The sequence below is a fragment of the Bombina bombina genome, chromosome 3 (genome assembly GCF_027579735.1).
Source record: "Bombina bombina isolate aBomBom1 chromosome 3, aBomBom1.pri, whole genome shotgun sequence".
NCBI classification, from domain to species: Eukaryota; Metazoa; Chordata; class Amphibia; order Anura; family Bombinatoridae; genus Bombina; species Bombina bombina.
This window is the reverse complement of record NC_069501.1, coordinates 37417733-37435587: the sequence shown is the minus strand read 5'-3', so window position 1 is coordinate 37435587 and position 17855 is coordinate 37417733. Positions and strand designations below refer to the sequence as shown.

The 17855-nt window shown below is 41.6% G+C and overlaps 1 protein-coding gene across 1 annotated transcript in view; it reads left to right on the top strand.

The window, feature by feature from the left end:
- The window catches only part of GSK3B (glycogen synthase kinase 3 beta), a 541759-nt gene that overhangs the window by 259288 nt on the left and 264616 nt on the right, over nt 1-17855 (top strand). Inside the window, 1 exon segment of the mRNA XM_053705134.1 lies at nt 1577-1707. Within this exon segment, the coding sequence (XP_053561109.1) occupies nt 1577-1707 (131 nt within the window).

Genomic DNA, 17855 nt, shown 5'->3' with positions numbered 1-17855 from the left:
GGACGTTACTTTTTAATACTTTTGTCACACAGTTTTGGAAATGTTCCTGCTGCCTTGGATACTTTGTTTCTTTCAACTGTGTGTCCCACCGTATTGTGTAGTACTCAGTCATTTGGCACAAGTGTATTTGTTTCTATTCCTCTCACCCCATATCTGTCTAAAGGGAATTTGCACATAGATTTGTGGAGGGGTGACACATGGGGTGTAGTATTGTAGATGTAGTTATCGATGAGAACAGGGACAGGAGAAGAGAGCAGAGGGGGATGGAGAATGGGGACAGGATATTAGATCAATACTTGTTGACTGGAGATGAACACGGGATTGAGACTGGTTGACTGTAGATTAGTATGGGGGGGGGGATAGAGACTGTCTGACTAAAATGAGCACTGGAGGAATAGAAACTGGTTGACTGGAGATGAGCACCAGGGGATCGAGACTGGTTGACTGTAGATGAGCACCAGGGGATCGAGACTGGTTGGCTGGATATGAGCACCAGGGGGAATCAAGACTGGTTGACTGGAGATGATCACAGGGGGAATCAAGACTGGCTGATTAGAGATTGAGTGTCAGAGATAGAGATTGATACACTGGAGATAAGCGCTGGGCGATCAAGACTGGTTGACTAGAGATGAGCTCCGTGGGATATAGACCGGTTGACTGGAGGTTAGCACCAGAGGGATTAGAGACCGGTTGACTGGAGATGAGTGCAGGTATATAGAGACTGGATGGCTGGAGATGAGCATGGTGGAATCAAGACTGGTTGACTTTAGATGAGCACAAGGGGATCAAGACTGGTTTACTAAAGATAAGCGCTGGGGATAGAGATTGACTGGAAATGAGCACGGGGAGTATCAAGACTGGTTGACTGGAGATGAGCATGGGGGGATTGAGACTTGTTTACTGGAGATGAGTTCGGGGGGGGGAGATAGAGACTTACTGACTACAGATGAGCGCAAGGGATAGTAATTGGTTGACTGGAGATGTTTGCTGGGTGATCGACCAAGACTGGTTGACTAGAGATGAGCACAGTGGGATATAGACCGATTGACTGGAGGCTAGCACCAGAGGGATTGAGACCGGTTGACTGGAGGGTGAGCAGATGGGAAAGTGCATGGGGTTACGAGACTGGTTGACTGGAGATGAGCTTAGTAGTGGGGGGGGGGGGGGTCGAGACTGTTTGACTGGAGATGAGCACGGGGGGATTGAGATTGGTTGACTAGAGATGAGAGCGGGGGAGGGAATTAGCTGTACTAGAGATGAGCATGGGGGAACGAGACTGGTTGACTAGAGATGAGCGTGGGTGGGGGGGATTGAGACTGGTTGATTTAGAGATGAGCATGGAGGGAATTGAGACTGGTTGAATGGAGATGAGTGCAGGGGGGCAATTCATTTTCCATCTAATAGAAAATTAAATTAAACCTGTGGCATATTGTGTGCATCGCATACAGTAGCATTGTAAGACCCTTTACTTCCTTTTTTGCACTTTGAAGCTACACTGGAATGTAGTTACGTTACGCATGTTTTCGTTCCCTAATATTTGTCAGACCCTTACGCTGTTTCCTTGCTTGTCTTGCAGTTGTACATGTATCAGCTGTTCCGCAGTTTAGCCTACATCCATTCCTTTGGGATCTGCCACCGGGATATCAAACCACAGAACCTTTTGCTGGATCCCGACACAGCTGTGTTAAAGCTCTGTGACTTCGGCAGGTAAGCACTGGCCACCATATGTTGCTTAATTTTCTATTTCCATGCTACATAGTTCTGGGTTTGTATTGTTCTATGTAGCATCCCAGCATGCACATCTGCTGTTCATCTAAACTGGCAATCCTTCAAATTCAGTTTAAATATCAGAACTTTATAGAGCTCTTAATGATATGGGAACACTACTGTAACTACCAGATATACAGTGAATATAAACAATTGCTCCTGTGTGCAGCTCTTAAAGGGAAGTAGCAGAATTTAGCTACAGTTTACAAGCGTGAGAAAACTACCCATCTGTGCGCTATTCTCAATCGTACATGAAAAGGGGTTTACTATCTGTTGGCTAAGACCCTCGTAAAGGCAAACCTCCTAGGCCAGTCCTTCCCTAATAGAGAGACGTGGAAGTCAAACTTAAACGTTCATAATTCAGACGTAGTGTACAATTTAAAAAACAAAAATTCATCAGTATGCTGTTATGGAAAGGAGTGAAGTTTTGAACAAAGCATGTGAAGAGTAAAATGGGAAAAAAAACTTTACAATTTACTTCTATTAAATGCAATTTGTACACTTCTGTCATGGTTTTATTAATTTACACATTGTAATATTTTTAGTATAAGCATTGATGAGTTGCCCTGCAAAGTTCATTGTGACTGTCATAATTAGAAGTTTAGTTTGTTAGGATTTTAGCTTTTTTGTTTAAATGTTCTGCCGCTTTTTATAATGCTATACTTAACCCCCTGACTGCCAGAAAAAGTGCTTTAGAGCGACAGTATACACTAATTTTCATATAACTGCATGTATTAGACACTATTACAAAGAAGAATACTGATCTAAAAATCCAGTAAAAATTACTTAGAAGCTCCCAGTTTAGCACTGTTAATGAGGTTGGGCTGAGATACCCACTGAAAAGGGCTGAAAAAGCAGGAAGAGCATACCCTCCCCTGCATATGAGAAGACACATTACACACCGGAATCTTTAAACTTCAGTATACATCTGATACTTTGGGGCTTGGTTAGGAGTCTGAAAATCAGCAAAATGTTATTAAAAAATAAGCAACACTATACAGTACATTGTTCCAAAAACACTCCCAGATGGGCTATATCAATGCATTATCTTCAAAACATTTATGCAAAGAAAAATCTATTGTACAATGTCTCTTTAAAAATTGTGCAGTCATTTTTAGCCAGGGAGTTAAATGTCTATAAGCCATAGCCACTTATGAGCAACTTTGTTCCAGCTAAATTGTGCTTTGTTACCATGTGACCAATTTATTATATGTGAAATGTTTTTTGTAATGTCAGAACATACCATCCTTTATTGCAGGGCTTGACAAACCCAGGGGCAGTGGAGCCACTGGCTGGCTTATTCTCTATGTCCATATACAAATACCTCTGCTTTTTAATAGATTTATTGACCTCTGCTCTATTGTTTTAAGCGAGAACTTCTTCATGGCAGAATATATATTTTATATCCCTCTGCTCTAAACAAACCTACACCTGTTGCACATTGTGCAAAAAAATGATACCAGCATTTTGTATGACATCACAATAATACATCATAACAAGAACTTGCCATAACTGGATTTTCCCTGGGAGAATTGAAAGCATTCCTTTCTCCAACATAGGTGTGTCCGGTCCACGGCGTCATCCTTACTTTTGGGGGATATTCTCTTCCCCAACAGGAAATGGCAAAGAGCCCAGCAAAGCTGGTCACATGATCCCTCCTAGGCTCCGCCTACCCCATTCATTCTCTTTGCCGTTGTACAGGCAACATCTCCACGGAGATGGCTTAGAGTTTTTTAGTGTTTAACTGTAGTGTTTCATTATTCAATCAAGAGTTTGTTATTTTCAAATAGTGCTGGTACGTACTATTTACTCAGAAACAGAAAAGAGATGAAGAATTCTGTTTGTATGAGGAAAATGATTTTAGCAACCGTAACTAAAATCCATGGCTGTTCCACACAGGACTGTTGAGAGCAATTAACTTCAGTTGGGGGAACAGTTTGCAGTCCTTTGCTGCTTGAGGTATGACACATTCTAACAAGACGATGTAATGCTGGAAGCTGTCATTTTCCCTATGGGATCCGGTAAGCCATGTTTATTACGATTGTAAATAAGGGCTTCACAAGGGCTTATTTAGACTGTAGACCTTTTTTGGGCTAAATCGATTGATATTAACACTTATTTAGCCTTGAGGAATCATTTATTCTGGGTATTTTGATATAATAATATCGGCAGGCACTGTTTTAGACACCTTATTCTTTAGGGGCTTTCCCAAAGCATAGGCAGAGTCTCATTTTCGCGCCGGTGTTGCGCACTTGTTTTTGAGAGGCATGGCATGCAGTCGCATGTGAGAGGAGCTCTGATACTTATAAAAGACTTCTGAAGGCGTCATTTGGTATCGTATTCCCCTTTGGGTTTGGTTGGGTCTCAGCAAAGCAGATACCAGGGACTGTAAAGGGGTTAAAGCTTAAAACGGCTCCGGTTCCGTTATTTTAAGGGTTAAAGCTTCCAAAATTGGTGTGCAATATTTTCAAGGCTTTAAGACACTGTGGTGAAAGTTTGGTGAATTTTGAACAATTCCTTCATGTTTTTTCGCAATTGCAGTAATAAAGTGTGTTCAGTTTAAAATTTAAAGTGACAGTAACGGTTTTATTTCAAAACGTTTTTTGTACTTTCTTATCAAGTTTATGCCTGTTTAACATGTCTGAACTACCAGATAGACTGTGTTCTGAATGTGGGGAAGCCAGAATTCCTATTCATTTAAATAAATGTGATTTATGTGATAATGACAATGATGCCCAAGATGATTCCTCAAGTGAGGGGAGTAAGCATGGTACTGCATCATTCCCTCCTTCGTCTACACGAGTCTTGCCCACTCAGGAGGCCCCTAGTACATCTAGCGCGCCAATACTCCTTACTATGCAACAATTAACGGCTGTAATGGATAATTCTGTCAAAAACATTTTAGCCAAAATGAACCCTTGTCAGCGTAAGCGTGGATGCTCTGTTTTAGTTACTGAAGAGCATGACGACGCTGATATTAATATCTCTGAAGGGCCCCTAACCCAATCTGAGGGGGCCAGGGAGGTTTTGTCTGAGGGAGAAATTACTGATTTAGGGAACATTTCTCAGCAGGCTGAATCTGATGTGATTACTTTTAAATTTAAATTGGAACATCTCCGCATTTTGCTTAAGGAGGTATTATCCACTCTGGATGATTGTGAAAATTTGGTCATCCCAGAGAAACTATGTAAAATGGACAAGTTCCTAGAGGTGCCGGGGCTCCCAGAAGCTTTTCCTATACCCAAGCGGGTGGCGGACATTGTTAATAAAGAATGGGAAAGGCCCGGTATTCCTTTCGTCCCTCCCCCCATATTTAAAAAATTGTTTCCTATGGTCGACCCCAGAAAGGACTTATGGCAGTCAGTCCCCAAGGTCGAGGGAGCGGTTTCTACTTTAAACAAACGCACCACTATTCCCATAGAGGATAGTTGTGCTTTCAAAGATCCTATGGATAAAAAATTAGAAGGTTTGCTTAAAAGGATGTTTGTTCAGCAGGGTTACCTTCTACAACCCATTTCATGCATTGTCCCTGTCACTACAGCCGCATATTTCTGGTTTGATGAACTGATTAAGGTGCTCGATAGTGACTCTCCTCCTTATGAGGAGATTATGGACAGAGTCAATGCTCTCAAATTGGCTAATTCTTTCACTCTAGACGCCTCTTTGCAATTGGCTAAGTTAGCGGCTAAGAATTCTGGGTTTGCTATTGTGGCGCGCAGAGCGCTTTGGTTGAAATCTTGGTCGGCTGATGCGTCTTCCAAGAACAAGCTACTAAACATTCCTTTCAAGGGGAAAACGCTGTTTGGTCCTGACTTGAAAGAGATTATCTCTGATATCACTGGGGGTAAGGGCCATGCCCTTCCTCAGGATCGGCCTTTCAAGGCAAAAAATAGACCTAATTTTCGTCCCTTTCGTAAAAACGGACCAGCCCAAGGTGCTACGTCCTCTAAGCAAGAGGGTAATACTTCTCAGGCCAAGCCAGCTTGGAGACCAATGCAAGGCTGGAACAAGGGAAAGCAGGCCAAGAAACCTGCCACTGCTACCAAGACAGCATGAAATATTGGCCCCCGATCCGGGACCGGATCTGGTGGGGGGCAGACTCTCTCTCTTCGCTCAGGCTTGGGCAAGAGATGTTCTGGATCCTTGGGCGCTAGAAATAGTCTCCCAGGGTTATCTTCTGGAATTCAAGGGACTTCCCCCAAGGGGGAGGTTCCACAGGTCTCAGTTGTCTTCAGACCACATAAAAAGACAGGCGTTCTTACATTGTGTAGAAGACCTGTTAAAAATGGGAGTGATTCATCCTGTTCCATTGAGAGAACAAGGGATGGGGTTCTACTCCAATCTGTTCATAGTTCCCAAAAAAGAGGGAACGTTCAGACCAATCCTAGATCTCAAGATCTTAAACAAATTTCTCAAGGTCCCATCGTTCAAGATGGAAACCATTCGAACTATCCTTCCTTCCATCCAGGAAGGTCAATTCATGACCACGGTGGATTTAAAGGATGCGTATCTACATATTCCTATCCACAAGGAACATCATCGGTTCCTAAGGTTTGCATTCCTGGACAAACATTACCAGTTCGTGGCGCTTCCTTTCGGATTAGCCACTGCTCCAAGGATTTTCACAAAGGTACTAGGGTCCCTTCTAGCGGTGCTAAGACCAAGGGGCATTGCAGTAGTACCTTACCTGGACGACATTCTGATTCAAGCGTCGTCCCTCCCTCGAGCAAAGGCTCACACGGACATTGTCCTGGCCTTTCTCAGATCTCACGGCTGGAAAGTGAACGTGGAAAAGAGTTCTCTATCCCCGTCAACAATGGTTCCCTTCTTGGGAACAATTATAGACTCCTCAGAAATGAGGATTTTTCTAACAGAGGCCAGAAAGACAAAACTTCTGGACTCTTGTCGAATTCTTCATTCCGTTCCTCTTCCTTCCGTAGCTCAGTGCATGGAAGTGATCGGGTTGATGGTAGCGGCAATGGACATAGTTCCTTTTGCGCGCATTCATCTAAGACCATTACAACTGTGCATGCTCAGTCAGTGGAATGGGGACTATACAGACTTGTCTCCAAAGATACAAGTAAATCAGAGGACCAGAGACTCACTCCGTTGGTGGCTGTCCCTGGACAACCTGTCACGAGGGATGACATTCCGCAGACCAGAGTGGGTCATTGTCACGACCGACGCCAGTCTGATGGGCTGGGGCGCGGTCTGGGGATCCCTGAAAGCTCAGGGTCTTTGGTCTCGGGAAGAATCTCTTCTACCGATAAATATTCTGGAACTGAGAGCGATATTCAATGCTCTCAAGGCTTGGCCTCACCTAGCGAGGACCAAGTTCATACGGTTTCAATCAGACAACATGACGACTGTTGCGTACATCAACCATCAGGGGGGAACAAGGAGTTCCCTAGCGATGGAAGAAGTGACCAAGATTATTCTATGGGCGGAGTCTCACTCCTGCCACCTGTCTGCTATCCACATCCCGGGAGTGGAAAATTGGGAAGCGGATTTTCTGAGTCGTCAGACATTGCATCCGGGGGAGTGGGAACTCCATCCGGAAATCTTTGCCCAAGTCACTCAACTATGGGGCATTCCAGACATGGATCTGATGGCCTCTCGTCAGAACTTCAAAGTTCCTTGCTACGGGTCCAGATCCAGGGATCCCAAGGCGGCTCTAGTGGATGCACTAGTAGCACCTTGGACCTTCAAACTAGCTTATGTGTTCCCGCCGTTTCCTCTCATCCCCAGGCTGGTAGCCAGGATCAATCAGGAGAGGGCGTCGGTGATCTTGATAGCTCCTGCGTGGCCACGCAGGACTTGGTATGCAGATCTGGTGAATATGTCATCGGCTCCACCTTGGAAGCTACCTTTGAGACGAGACCTTCTTGTTCAGGGTCCGTTCGAACATCCGAATCTGGTTTCACTCCAGCTGACTGCTTGGAGATTGAACGCTTGATTTTATCGAAGCGAGGTTTCTCAGATTCTGTTATCGATACTCTTGTTCAGGCCAGAAAGCCTGTAACTAGAAAGATTTACCACAAAATTTGGAAAAAATATATCTGTTGGTGTGAATCTAAAGGATTCCCTTGGGACAAGGTTAAGATTCCTAGGATTCTATCCTTCCTTCAAGAAGGATTGGAAAAAGGATTATCGGCAAGTTCCCTGAAGGGACAGATTTCTGCCTTGTCGGTGTTACTTCACAAAAAACTGGCAGCTGTGCCAGATGTTCAAGCCTTTGTTCAGGCTCTGGTTAGAATCAAGCCTGTTTACAAGCCTTTGACTCCTCCTTGGAGTCTCAATTTAGTTCTTTCAGTTCTTCAGGGGGTTCCGTTTGAACCCTTACATTCCGTTGATATTAAGTTATTATCTTGGAAAGTTTTGTTTTTAGTTGCAATTTCTTCTGCTAGAAGAGTTTCAGAATTATCTGCTCTGCAGTGTTCTCCTCCTTATCTGGTGTTCCATGCAGATAAGGTGGTTTTACGTACTAAACCTGGTTTTCTTCCAAAAGTTGTTTCTAACAAAAACATTAACCAGGAGATTATCGTACCTTCTCTGTGTCCGAAACCAGTTTCAAAGAAGGAACGCTTGTTGCACAATTTGGATGTTGTTCGCGCTCTAAAATTCTATTTAGATGCTACAAAGGATTTTAGACAAACATCTTCCTTGTTTGTTGTTTATTCAGGTAAAAGGAGAGGTCAAAAAGCAACTTCTACCTCTCTCTCTTTTTGGATTAAAAGCATCATCAGATTGGCTTACGAGACTGCCGGACGGCAGCCTCCCGAAAGAATCACAGCTCATTCCACTAGGGCTGTGGCTTCCACATGGGCCTTCAAGAACGAGGCTTCTGTTGATCAGATATGTAGGGCAGCGACTTGGTCTTCACTGCACACTTTTACCAAATTTTACAAGTTTGATACTTTTGCTTCTTCTGAGGCTATTTTTGGGAGAAAGGTTTTGCAAGCCGTGGTGCCTTCCATTTAGGTGACCTGATTTGCTCCCTCCCTTCATCCGTGTCCTAAAGCTTTGGTATTGGTTCCCACAAGTAAGGATGACGCCGTGGACCGGACACACCTATGTTGGAGAAAACAGAATTTATGTTTACCTGATAAATTTCTTTCTCCAACGGTGTGTCCGGTCCACGGCCCGCCCTGGTTTTTTAATCAGGTCTGATAATTTATTTTCTTTAACTACAGTCACCACGGTACCATATGGTTTCTCCTATGCTATTATTCCTCCTTAACGTCGGTCGAATGACTGGGGTAGGCGGAGCCTAGGAGGGATCATGTGACCAGCTTTGCTGGGCTCTTTGCCATTTCCTGTTGGGGAAGAGAATATCCCCCAAAAGTAAGGATGACGCCGTGGACCGGACACACCGTTGGAGAAAGAAATTTATCAGGTAAACATAAATTCTGTTTTTTTAACAGAAAATTTGTTACTGATATACAAAAATCTTATAAATAGTCTTTTGTCAGCTGTTTGGGTTTGACACTTTCAAAGGAACGACTCGCCCCCTTATTGTGTTATTAAATCATTAACAATCTAGCTCCTTTACCTTTCATGTTGCCTTTTAAAATAGCTCCTTTCCTCTGTTGTATCTCCTATAATGAAAATGTCAGTAGTGGTTATAGAAAAGCTATGTAAACAAGCAGGTTTAGAAGAAATCACTCCCAGCGGGTGATGTTATAGAGAGATAACAAAATGTTAATTTCTCTTGTAAGGTGTATCCAGTCCACGGATCATCCATTACTTGTGGGATATTCTCCTTCCCAACAGGAAGCTGCAAGAGGATCACCCACAGCAGAGCTGTCTATATAGCTCCTCTCCTAACTGCCACTACCAGTCATTCTCTTGCAGCTCTCGACAAAAAAGGAAGTAGCTAGAGAGATGTGGTGTTTATTTAGTTTATCTTCAATCAAAAGTTTGTTATTTTCAAATGGTACCGGAGTTGTACTGTTTTAGCCTCAGGCAGAAAGTTGAAGAAGAGTCTGCCTGTGGTTTTTAATGATCTTAGCAGGTTGTAACTAAGATCCATTGCTGTTCTCACACATAACTGAAGAGATGAGGTAACTTCAGCTGGGGGAATGGCGTGCAGAGTCTCCTGCTATGAGGTATGTGCAGTTTAAATTTTTCTAGAGAAATGAATATGCTAGAAAATGCTGTTAATACCGGATTTATTTAAGGTAAGCCTGATTACACTGATTTAATAACGACTAGTATCATGCTTGCTGTAAAAGGTAATATTCTTATTACTTTCTCACATTACTGAAAATAAGATAACGTTTGCTGGAAGTGTTTAAACGTTTTTTTCTACATATTGGTGATAAAACTTTATTGGGGCCCAGTTTTTTCCACATGGCTGGCTAGATTTTGCCTAGGGATAGTTTTTTATGGCCCTCTCACTGTGAGTACAGGTTGGGAGGGGCCTAATTTCAGGCCTAAATCGTGCAGTAGTTTTTGCAGCTTGAGACTTCCAGCTTCCCTGAAGGAGTCCCCTGAACACTTAGGACCTCTACAAAGGGTTTTTGTGCCTTCAAAAGTAGTTGTATGGGCAGGTAGGGCCACAGCTGAGCTGTGGCAGTTTGTTGTGACTGTTAAAAAACGTTTATATCGCTTTTTGATCCGGTTTTGAAACTAAGGGGTTAATCATCCATTTGCAAGTGGGTGCAATGCTCTGTTAGTCTATTATACACACTGTAAAAATTTTGTAAGATTTACTGCTTTTTATCACATGTTCAATTTCTGACAAAATTTGTTTCTCTTAAAGGCACAGTACCGTTTTTATTTTTTGCTTGTTTACATTTATCAAAGTGTTTTCCAAGCTTGCTGGTCTCATTGCTAGTCTGTTTAAACATGTCTGACATAGATGAAACTCCTTGTTCATTATGTTTAGAAGCCATTGTGGAACCCGCTCTTAGAATGTGTATCAAATGTACTGATTTTACTTTAAGTTATAAAGATCATATTCTGTCTTTAAAAGATTTATCACCAGAGGAAATTGACAAGGGGGAAGTTATGCCGACTAACTTGCCCCACGTGTCAGAACCTTTGACTCCCGCTCAAGGGACTCCCGCTCAAGTGGTGCCAAGTACATCTAGCGCGCCCATGGCGTTTACTTTACAAGACATGGCGGCATTTATGGATCATACCCTTATAGCGGTATTGTCCAAACTACCAGGGTTACAAGGAAAGCGAGACAGCTCTGGGACTAGAAAAAATACAGAGCTCTCTGACGCTTTAGTAGCTATGTCTGATATCCCCTCACAATATGCAGAAGCTGAGGCAGGAGAGCTTCTCTCTGTGGGTGATGTTTCTGACTCAGGGAAGATGCTTCAACCTGATTCTGATATGTCTACATTTAAATTTAATCTTGAACACCTCCGCGTGTTGCTCAGGGAGGTTTTAGCTACTCTGGATGACTGTGACACAATTATAGTGCCAGAGAAATTGTGTAGATTGGATAAATACTATGCAGTGTCTGTTTACACTGATGTTTCTTTCATGTAATTGGCAAGAGTCCATGAGCTAGTGACATATGGGATATACAATCCTACCAGGAGGGGCAAAGTTTCCCAAACCTCAAAATGCCTATAAATACACCCCTCACCACACCCACAATTCAGTTTTACAAACTTTGCCTCCTATGGAGGTGGTGAAGTAAGTTTGTGCTAAGATTTCTACGTTGATATGCGCTTCTCAGCATTGTTGAAGCCCGATTCCTCTGAGTACAGCGAATGTCAGAGGGACGTGAAGGGAGTATCACTTATTGAATACGATGATTTCCCTAACGGGGGTCTATTTCATGGGGTCTATTTCATGTTATTGGTCGTAGAGATTCATCTCCTACCTCCCTTTTCAGATCGACGATATACTCTGAATTTACCATTACCTCTACTGATAACTGTTTCAGTACTGGTTTGGCTATCTGCTATATGTGGATGGGTGTCTTTTGGTAAGTATGTTTTTTATTTCTTAAGACACCTCAGCTATGGTTTGGCACTTTATGCATTTATATAAAGTTCTAAATATATGTATTGTACTTATATTTGCCATAAGTCAGGTTCATGTATTTCCTTCTGCAGACTGTCAGTTTCATATTTGGGGAATATAAACATCTTTTAAATAAAATTTATTTCTTACCTGGGGTTTAGTCTTTTTTTCAATTGACTACTTCTTACAAATTGCGGGCGGTATTAGGCCCGCGGGTGCGACAAATGCTAAACTTTATTGCGTCATTTTTGGCGCGAAAGAGTACGTCTATGACGCAAGTTCGTCATTTCCGGCGTCATGCTTGACGACGAGACCTTTCACACGGTTGCGTCATTAGTGATGCGAGTGTGTCATTTCCGGTTATTTTTTGGCGCCAAAAAAGTTTAGTTACGTTGTGCGTCATACTTGGCGCCAAACTTTTTCATTATTTCAATACCCCATTGATGTTTGCCTCTTGATTTTTTCAATATCAGAGGGCTATGCTATTTGCATTTTTTCCCATTCCTGAAACTGTCATATAAGGAAATAGATAATTTTGCTTTATATGTTGTTTTTTCTTTTACATTTTGCAAGATGTCTTACTTTGATCCTGCCTCAGAAGCTTCTGCTGGAACATTACTGCCTGACATCGGTTCTACCAAAGCTAAGTCATTAATTATAAAATTGTAGAAATTATATCGCTGAATGTCATTTGTAATAGTTGTTTTGATAAACTTTTACATGCAGATAATGTGTCCATCAGTAATAGTACATTGCCAGTTGCAGTTCCTTCAATTTATTTCTGATTCTATTCTGAAGGCTTTGTCTGCATTTTCACCTTCAAATAAATGTAATAGGTCTTTTTAAAACTTCTCATTTAGTTGATGAAATTTCAAATGACCAACAATATGATAATTTATCCTGATAATTTATCCTCTTCGGATAAGGATCTATCTTATTCAGTAGATCCTCCTCAGACATTGACACTGACAAATCTACTTATTTATTTAAAATTGAGTACATGCGTTCTTTATTAAATGAAGTGTTAATTACTTTGGATATTGAGGTAACCAGTCCTCTTGACGTTCAGTCTAATAAACGTTTTAATGCTGTTTTTAAACCTCCTGTGGTTTCTCCAGGGGTTTTTTCTATTCCTGAGGCTATTTCTGATATGATTTCTAAGGAATGGAATAAGACAGGTACTTCTTTTTATTCCTTCATCAAGGTTTAAAAATTGTATCCTTTGCCAGCAAAATCTATAGAGTTTTGGGAAAAGATCCCCAAAGTTGATGGGGCTATTTCTACTCTTGCTAAACGTACCACTATTCCTATGGAAGATAGTACTTCCTTTAAGGATCCTTTAGATAAGAAGCTTGAATCTTATCTAAGGAAGGCCTATTTATATTCAGGTCATCTTCTCAGACCTGCAATTTCTTTGGCTGATGTTGCGGTGGCATCAACTTTCTGGTTGGAGAATTTAGCGCAACATGAATTGGATTCTGACATATCTAGCATTATTCTCTTACTGCAACATGCTAATCATTTTATTTGTGATGTTAGATCCATGTCTTTAGCTATATTAGCTAGAAGAGCTTTGTGGCTTAAATCTTGGAATGCTGATATGACATCTAAATCTAGATTACTATTTCTTTCTTTCCAAGGTAATAATTTATTTGGTTCTCAGTTGGATTCTATTATTTCAACTGTTACTGGGGGAAAGGGTGTTTTTTCTGCCTCAGGATAAAAAACCTAAGGGTAAATCTAAGGCTTCTAACCGTTTTCGTTCCTTTCGTCAGAATAAGGAACAAAAACTCAATCCTCCCCCCAAGGAAAGCTCAGGCTTTCCTGAAGTGTGTTTCAGACCTGGAGTCTTCAGGGGTAATCATGCCAGTTCCTCTTCTGGAACAAGGTTTGGGGTTTTATTCAAATCTATTTCATTATCCCAAAGAAGGAAAATTTATTCAGACCAGTTTTGGATCTGAAAATTTTGAATCGTTATGTAAGAGTACCAACCTTTTGTTCAGCGAGGACATTATATGTTCACAATAGACTTGCAGGATGCATACCTTCATATTCCGATTCATCCAGAACATTATCAGTTTCTGAGATTCTCTTTTCTAAACAATCATTACCAATTTGTTGCTCTTCCATTTGGCCTAGCAACCGCTTCAAGAATCTTTTCAAGGATTCTGGGTGTCCTACTCTCTGTAATCGGAGAACAGGGTATTGCAGTGTTTCCTTATTTGGACGTTATCTTGGTACTAGCTCAGTCTTTACGTACTGCAGAATCTCATACGATTCAACTAGTGTTGTTTCTTCGGAAACATGGTTGGAGGATCAATTTACCAAAAAGTTTCTTGATTCCTCAGTCAAGGGTCACCTTTTTAGGCTTCCAGATAGATTCAGTGTCCATGACTCTGTCTCTAACAGACAAGAGACGTTTAAAATTGGTTGCAGCCTGCCGGCACCTTCAGTCTCAGTCATTCCCTTCAGTGGCTATGTGCATGGAAGTTTTAGGTCTCATGACTGCAGCATCGGACGCGATCCCCTTTGCTCGTTTTCACATGAGACCTCTTCAGCTTTGTATGCTGAATCAATGGTGCAGGGATTATACAAAGATATCACAATTAATATCCTTAAATCCCAATGTACGACACTCTCTGACATGGTGGATAGATCACCATCGTTTAGTTCAAGAGGCTTCTTTTGTTCGTCCAACCTGGACTGTGATCACAACAGATGGGAGTCTTTCAGGTTGGGGAGCTGTTTGAGGATCTCTGACAGCACAAGGGGTTTGGAAATTTCAAGAGGCGAAATTTCCAATAAATATTTTAGAACTCTGTGCAATTCTCAGAGCTCTTCAGTTTTGGCCTCTGTTAAAGACATTTTTCACATCAGTGGCATATGTCAATCATCGGGGTGGGACTCACAGTCCCCACGCTATGAAGAAGTATCTCGAATACTTGTTTGGGCGGAATCCAGCTCCTGTCTAATCTCTGCGGTGCATATCCCAGGTGTAGACATTTGGGAAGCGGATTATCTCAGCCGCCAGACTTTACATCCAGGGGAGTGGTCTCTCCATCCAGATGTTTTTTTCTCAGATTGTTCAGATATGGGGTCTTCCAGAGATAGATCTCATGGCCTCTCATCTAAACAAGAAACTTCCCACATACCTATCCAGGTTCAGGGATGTTCAGGCGGAAGCAGTGGATGCGCTGATACTTTCTTGGTATTTTCATCCTGCTTATATCTTCCCGCCTCTAGTTCTCCTTCCAAGAGTGATTTCCAAAAATCATCATGGAACAATCATTTGTGTTGCTGGTAGCGCCAGCATGGCCCCACAGGTTTTGGTATGCGGAACTGGTTCGGATGTCCAGTTGCCCGCCTTGGCCACTTCCGTTACGGCCAGACCTACTATCTCAAGGTCCTTTTTTCCATCAGGATCTCAAATCATTAAATTTGAAGGTATGGAAATTGAGCGCTTAGTACTAAGTCATAGAGGTTTCTCTGACTCAGTGATTGATGCTATGTTTCAAGTTCGTAAATCAGTCTCTAGGAAGATTTATTATAGAGTTTGGAAGACTTACATTTCATGGTGTTCTTCTCATAAATTCTCCTGGCATTCTTTTAGAATTCCTAGAATTTTTCAGTTTCTTCAGGATGGTTTGGATAAGGTTTTGTCTGCAAGTTCCTTGAAAGGACAAATCTCCGCTCTTTCTGTTTTATTTCACAGAAAGATTGCTATACGTCCTGATATACACTGTTTTGTACAGGCTTTAGTTCGTATTAAGCCTGTCATTAAATCAATTTCTCCTCCTTGGAGTCTTAATTTGGTTCTGAAGGCTTTACAGGCTTCTCCAGTTGAGCCTATGCATTCTTTGGACATTTAACTACTTTCTTGGAAAGTGTTATTCTTTTTGGCTATCTCTTCTGCTAGAAGAGTTTCTGAGCTATCTGCTCTTTCTTGTGAATCTTTCTGATTTTTCATCAGGATAAGGCGGTTTTGCAGACTTCATTTTAATTTTTGCCTCAGAGAATTATAACTCATTCTACTAGATCAGTCTCCACTTCGTGGGCTTTTAAGAATGAAGCTTCAGTTGATCAGATTTGCAAAGCAGCGACTTGGTCCTCTTTGCATACATTTACTAAATTCTACCGTTTTTATGTATTTGCTTCTTCGAAAGCAGTTTTTGGTAGAAAAGTTCTTCAGGCAGCTGTTTCAGTTTGATTCTTCTGCTTCTGATTTAAGTTTTTTTCTTTCAAAAATGAAAATAAACTATTTTTTTGGGTTGTGGACTAATTTTCTCTTGTTAAGTGTAGTCAGTCCACGGGTCATCCATTACTTATGGGATTATATCTCTTCCCCAACAGGAAGTTGCAAGAGGATCACCCAAGCAGAGCTGCTATATAGCTCCTCCCCTCACATGTCATATCCAGTCATTCTCTTGCAACCTAACTAAAGATAGGTCGTTGTGAGAGGTCTGTGGTGTTTTTAAACTTAGTTTATTTCTTCAATCAAAAGTTTATTTTAAATGGCACCGGAGTGTGCTGTTTGTTTCTCAGGCAGCATTAGAAGAAGAATCTGCCTGCGTTTTCTATGATCTTAGCAGACGTAACTAAGATCCACTGGCTATTCTCGCACATTCTGAGGAGTGAGGTAACTTCAGAAAAGGGGAATAGCATGCAGGGCCCCCCTGCAAACGAGGTATGTGCAGTAAATTATTTTTCTAAGCAATGGAATTGACTGAGAAATTACTGCTGATACCAATGTAATGTAAGTTCAGCCTTAAATGCAGTGGTAGCGACTGGTATTAGGCTGATGAGTGTGTGTACACTGAAGTATTTTTCTAGGGAATGGAATTTGACTCAGAAAATGCTGTTAATACTGAAGTAATGTATGAGCCTTAACTGCAGTAAAAGCGACTGGTAGCAGGCTTATTAATAACACTTCATAACTTTTAAAATGTATGTTCAAAACGTTTACTGGCATGTTAATCGTTTTTTGTGAGGTACTTGGTGATGAAACTTATTGGGGCATGATTTTTACCACATGGCTAACTTTTGTTTCTGCATAGAAACAGTTAACTGAGCTTCCCCACTGTTGTAATATGAGTGGGAGGGGCCTTTTTTAGCGCTTTTTTGCGCAGTAAAAATTCAGTCACAATCTTCCTACTTCATCCTCCATGATCCAGGACGTCTCTAGAGAGCTCAGGGGTCTTCAAAATTCATTTTGAGGGAGGTAATCAGTCACAGCAGACCTGTGACAGTGTGTTTGACTGTGATATAAACGTTAATTATTAAATTGTTATCCGTTTTTGGGTATTAAGGGGTTTATCATCCATTTGCTGGTGGGTGCAATCCTTTGCTAACTTAATACATTTACTGTGAAAATTTGGTTGCTATAACTAATTTGGTTCATTGTTATTTCAACTGTGACAGCTTTTTGTGCTTCTTAAAGGCACAGTAGCGTTTTTTATATTGCTTGTAAATTTATTTGAAAAGTATTTTCCAAGCTTGCTAGTCTCATTGCTAGTCTGTTTAAACATGTCTGTCACAGATGAATCTGTTTGTTCACTATGTATGAAGGCCAATGTGGAGCCCCATAGAAAGTTGTGTACTAAATGCATTGATGTAACTTTAAATAAAAGTCAGTCTTTACATGTAAAGAAATTATCACCAGACAACGAGGGGGAAGTTATGCCGACTAACTCTCCTCACGTGTCAGTACCTTCGCCTCCCGCTCAGGAGGTGCGTGATTTTGTGGCGCCAAATACATCAGGGAGGCCCTTACAAATCACTTTGCAAGACATTGCTACTGTTATGACAGAAGTATTATCTAAATTGCCAGAATTAAGGGGCAAGCGTGATAGCTCTGGGTTAAGGACAGAGCGCGCTGATGATGTGAGAGCAATGCCCGATACTGCGTCACAATTTGCAGAACATGAAGACGGAGAGCTTCATTCTGTGGGTGACGGATCTGATCCAGGGAGACTGGATTCAGAGATTTCTAATTTTAAATTTAAGCTTGAGAACCTCCGCATATTGCTAGGGGAGGTATTAGCGGCTCTGAATGATTGTAAGACGGTTGCAATTCCAGAAAAATTATGTAGGTTGGATAGATA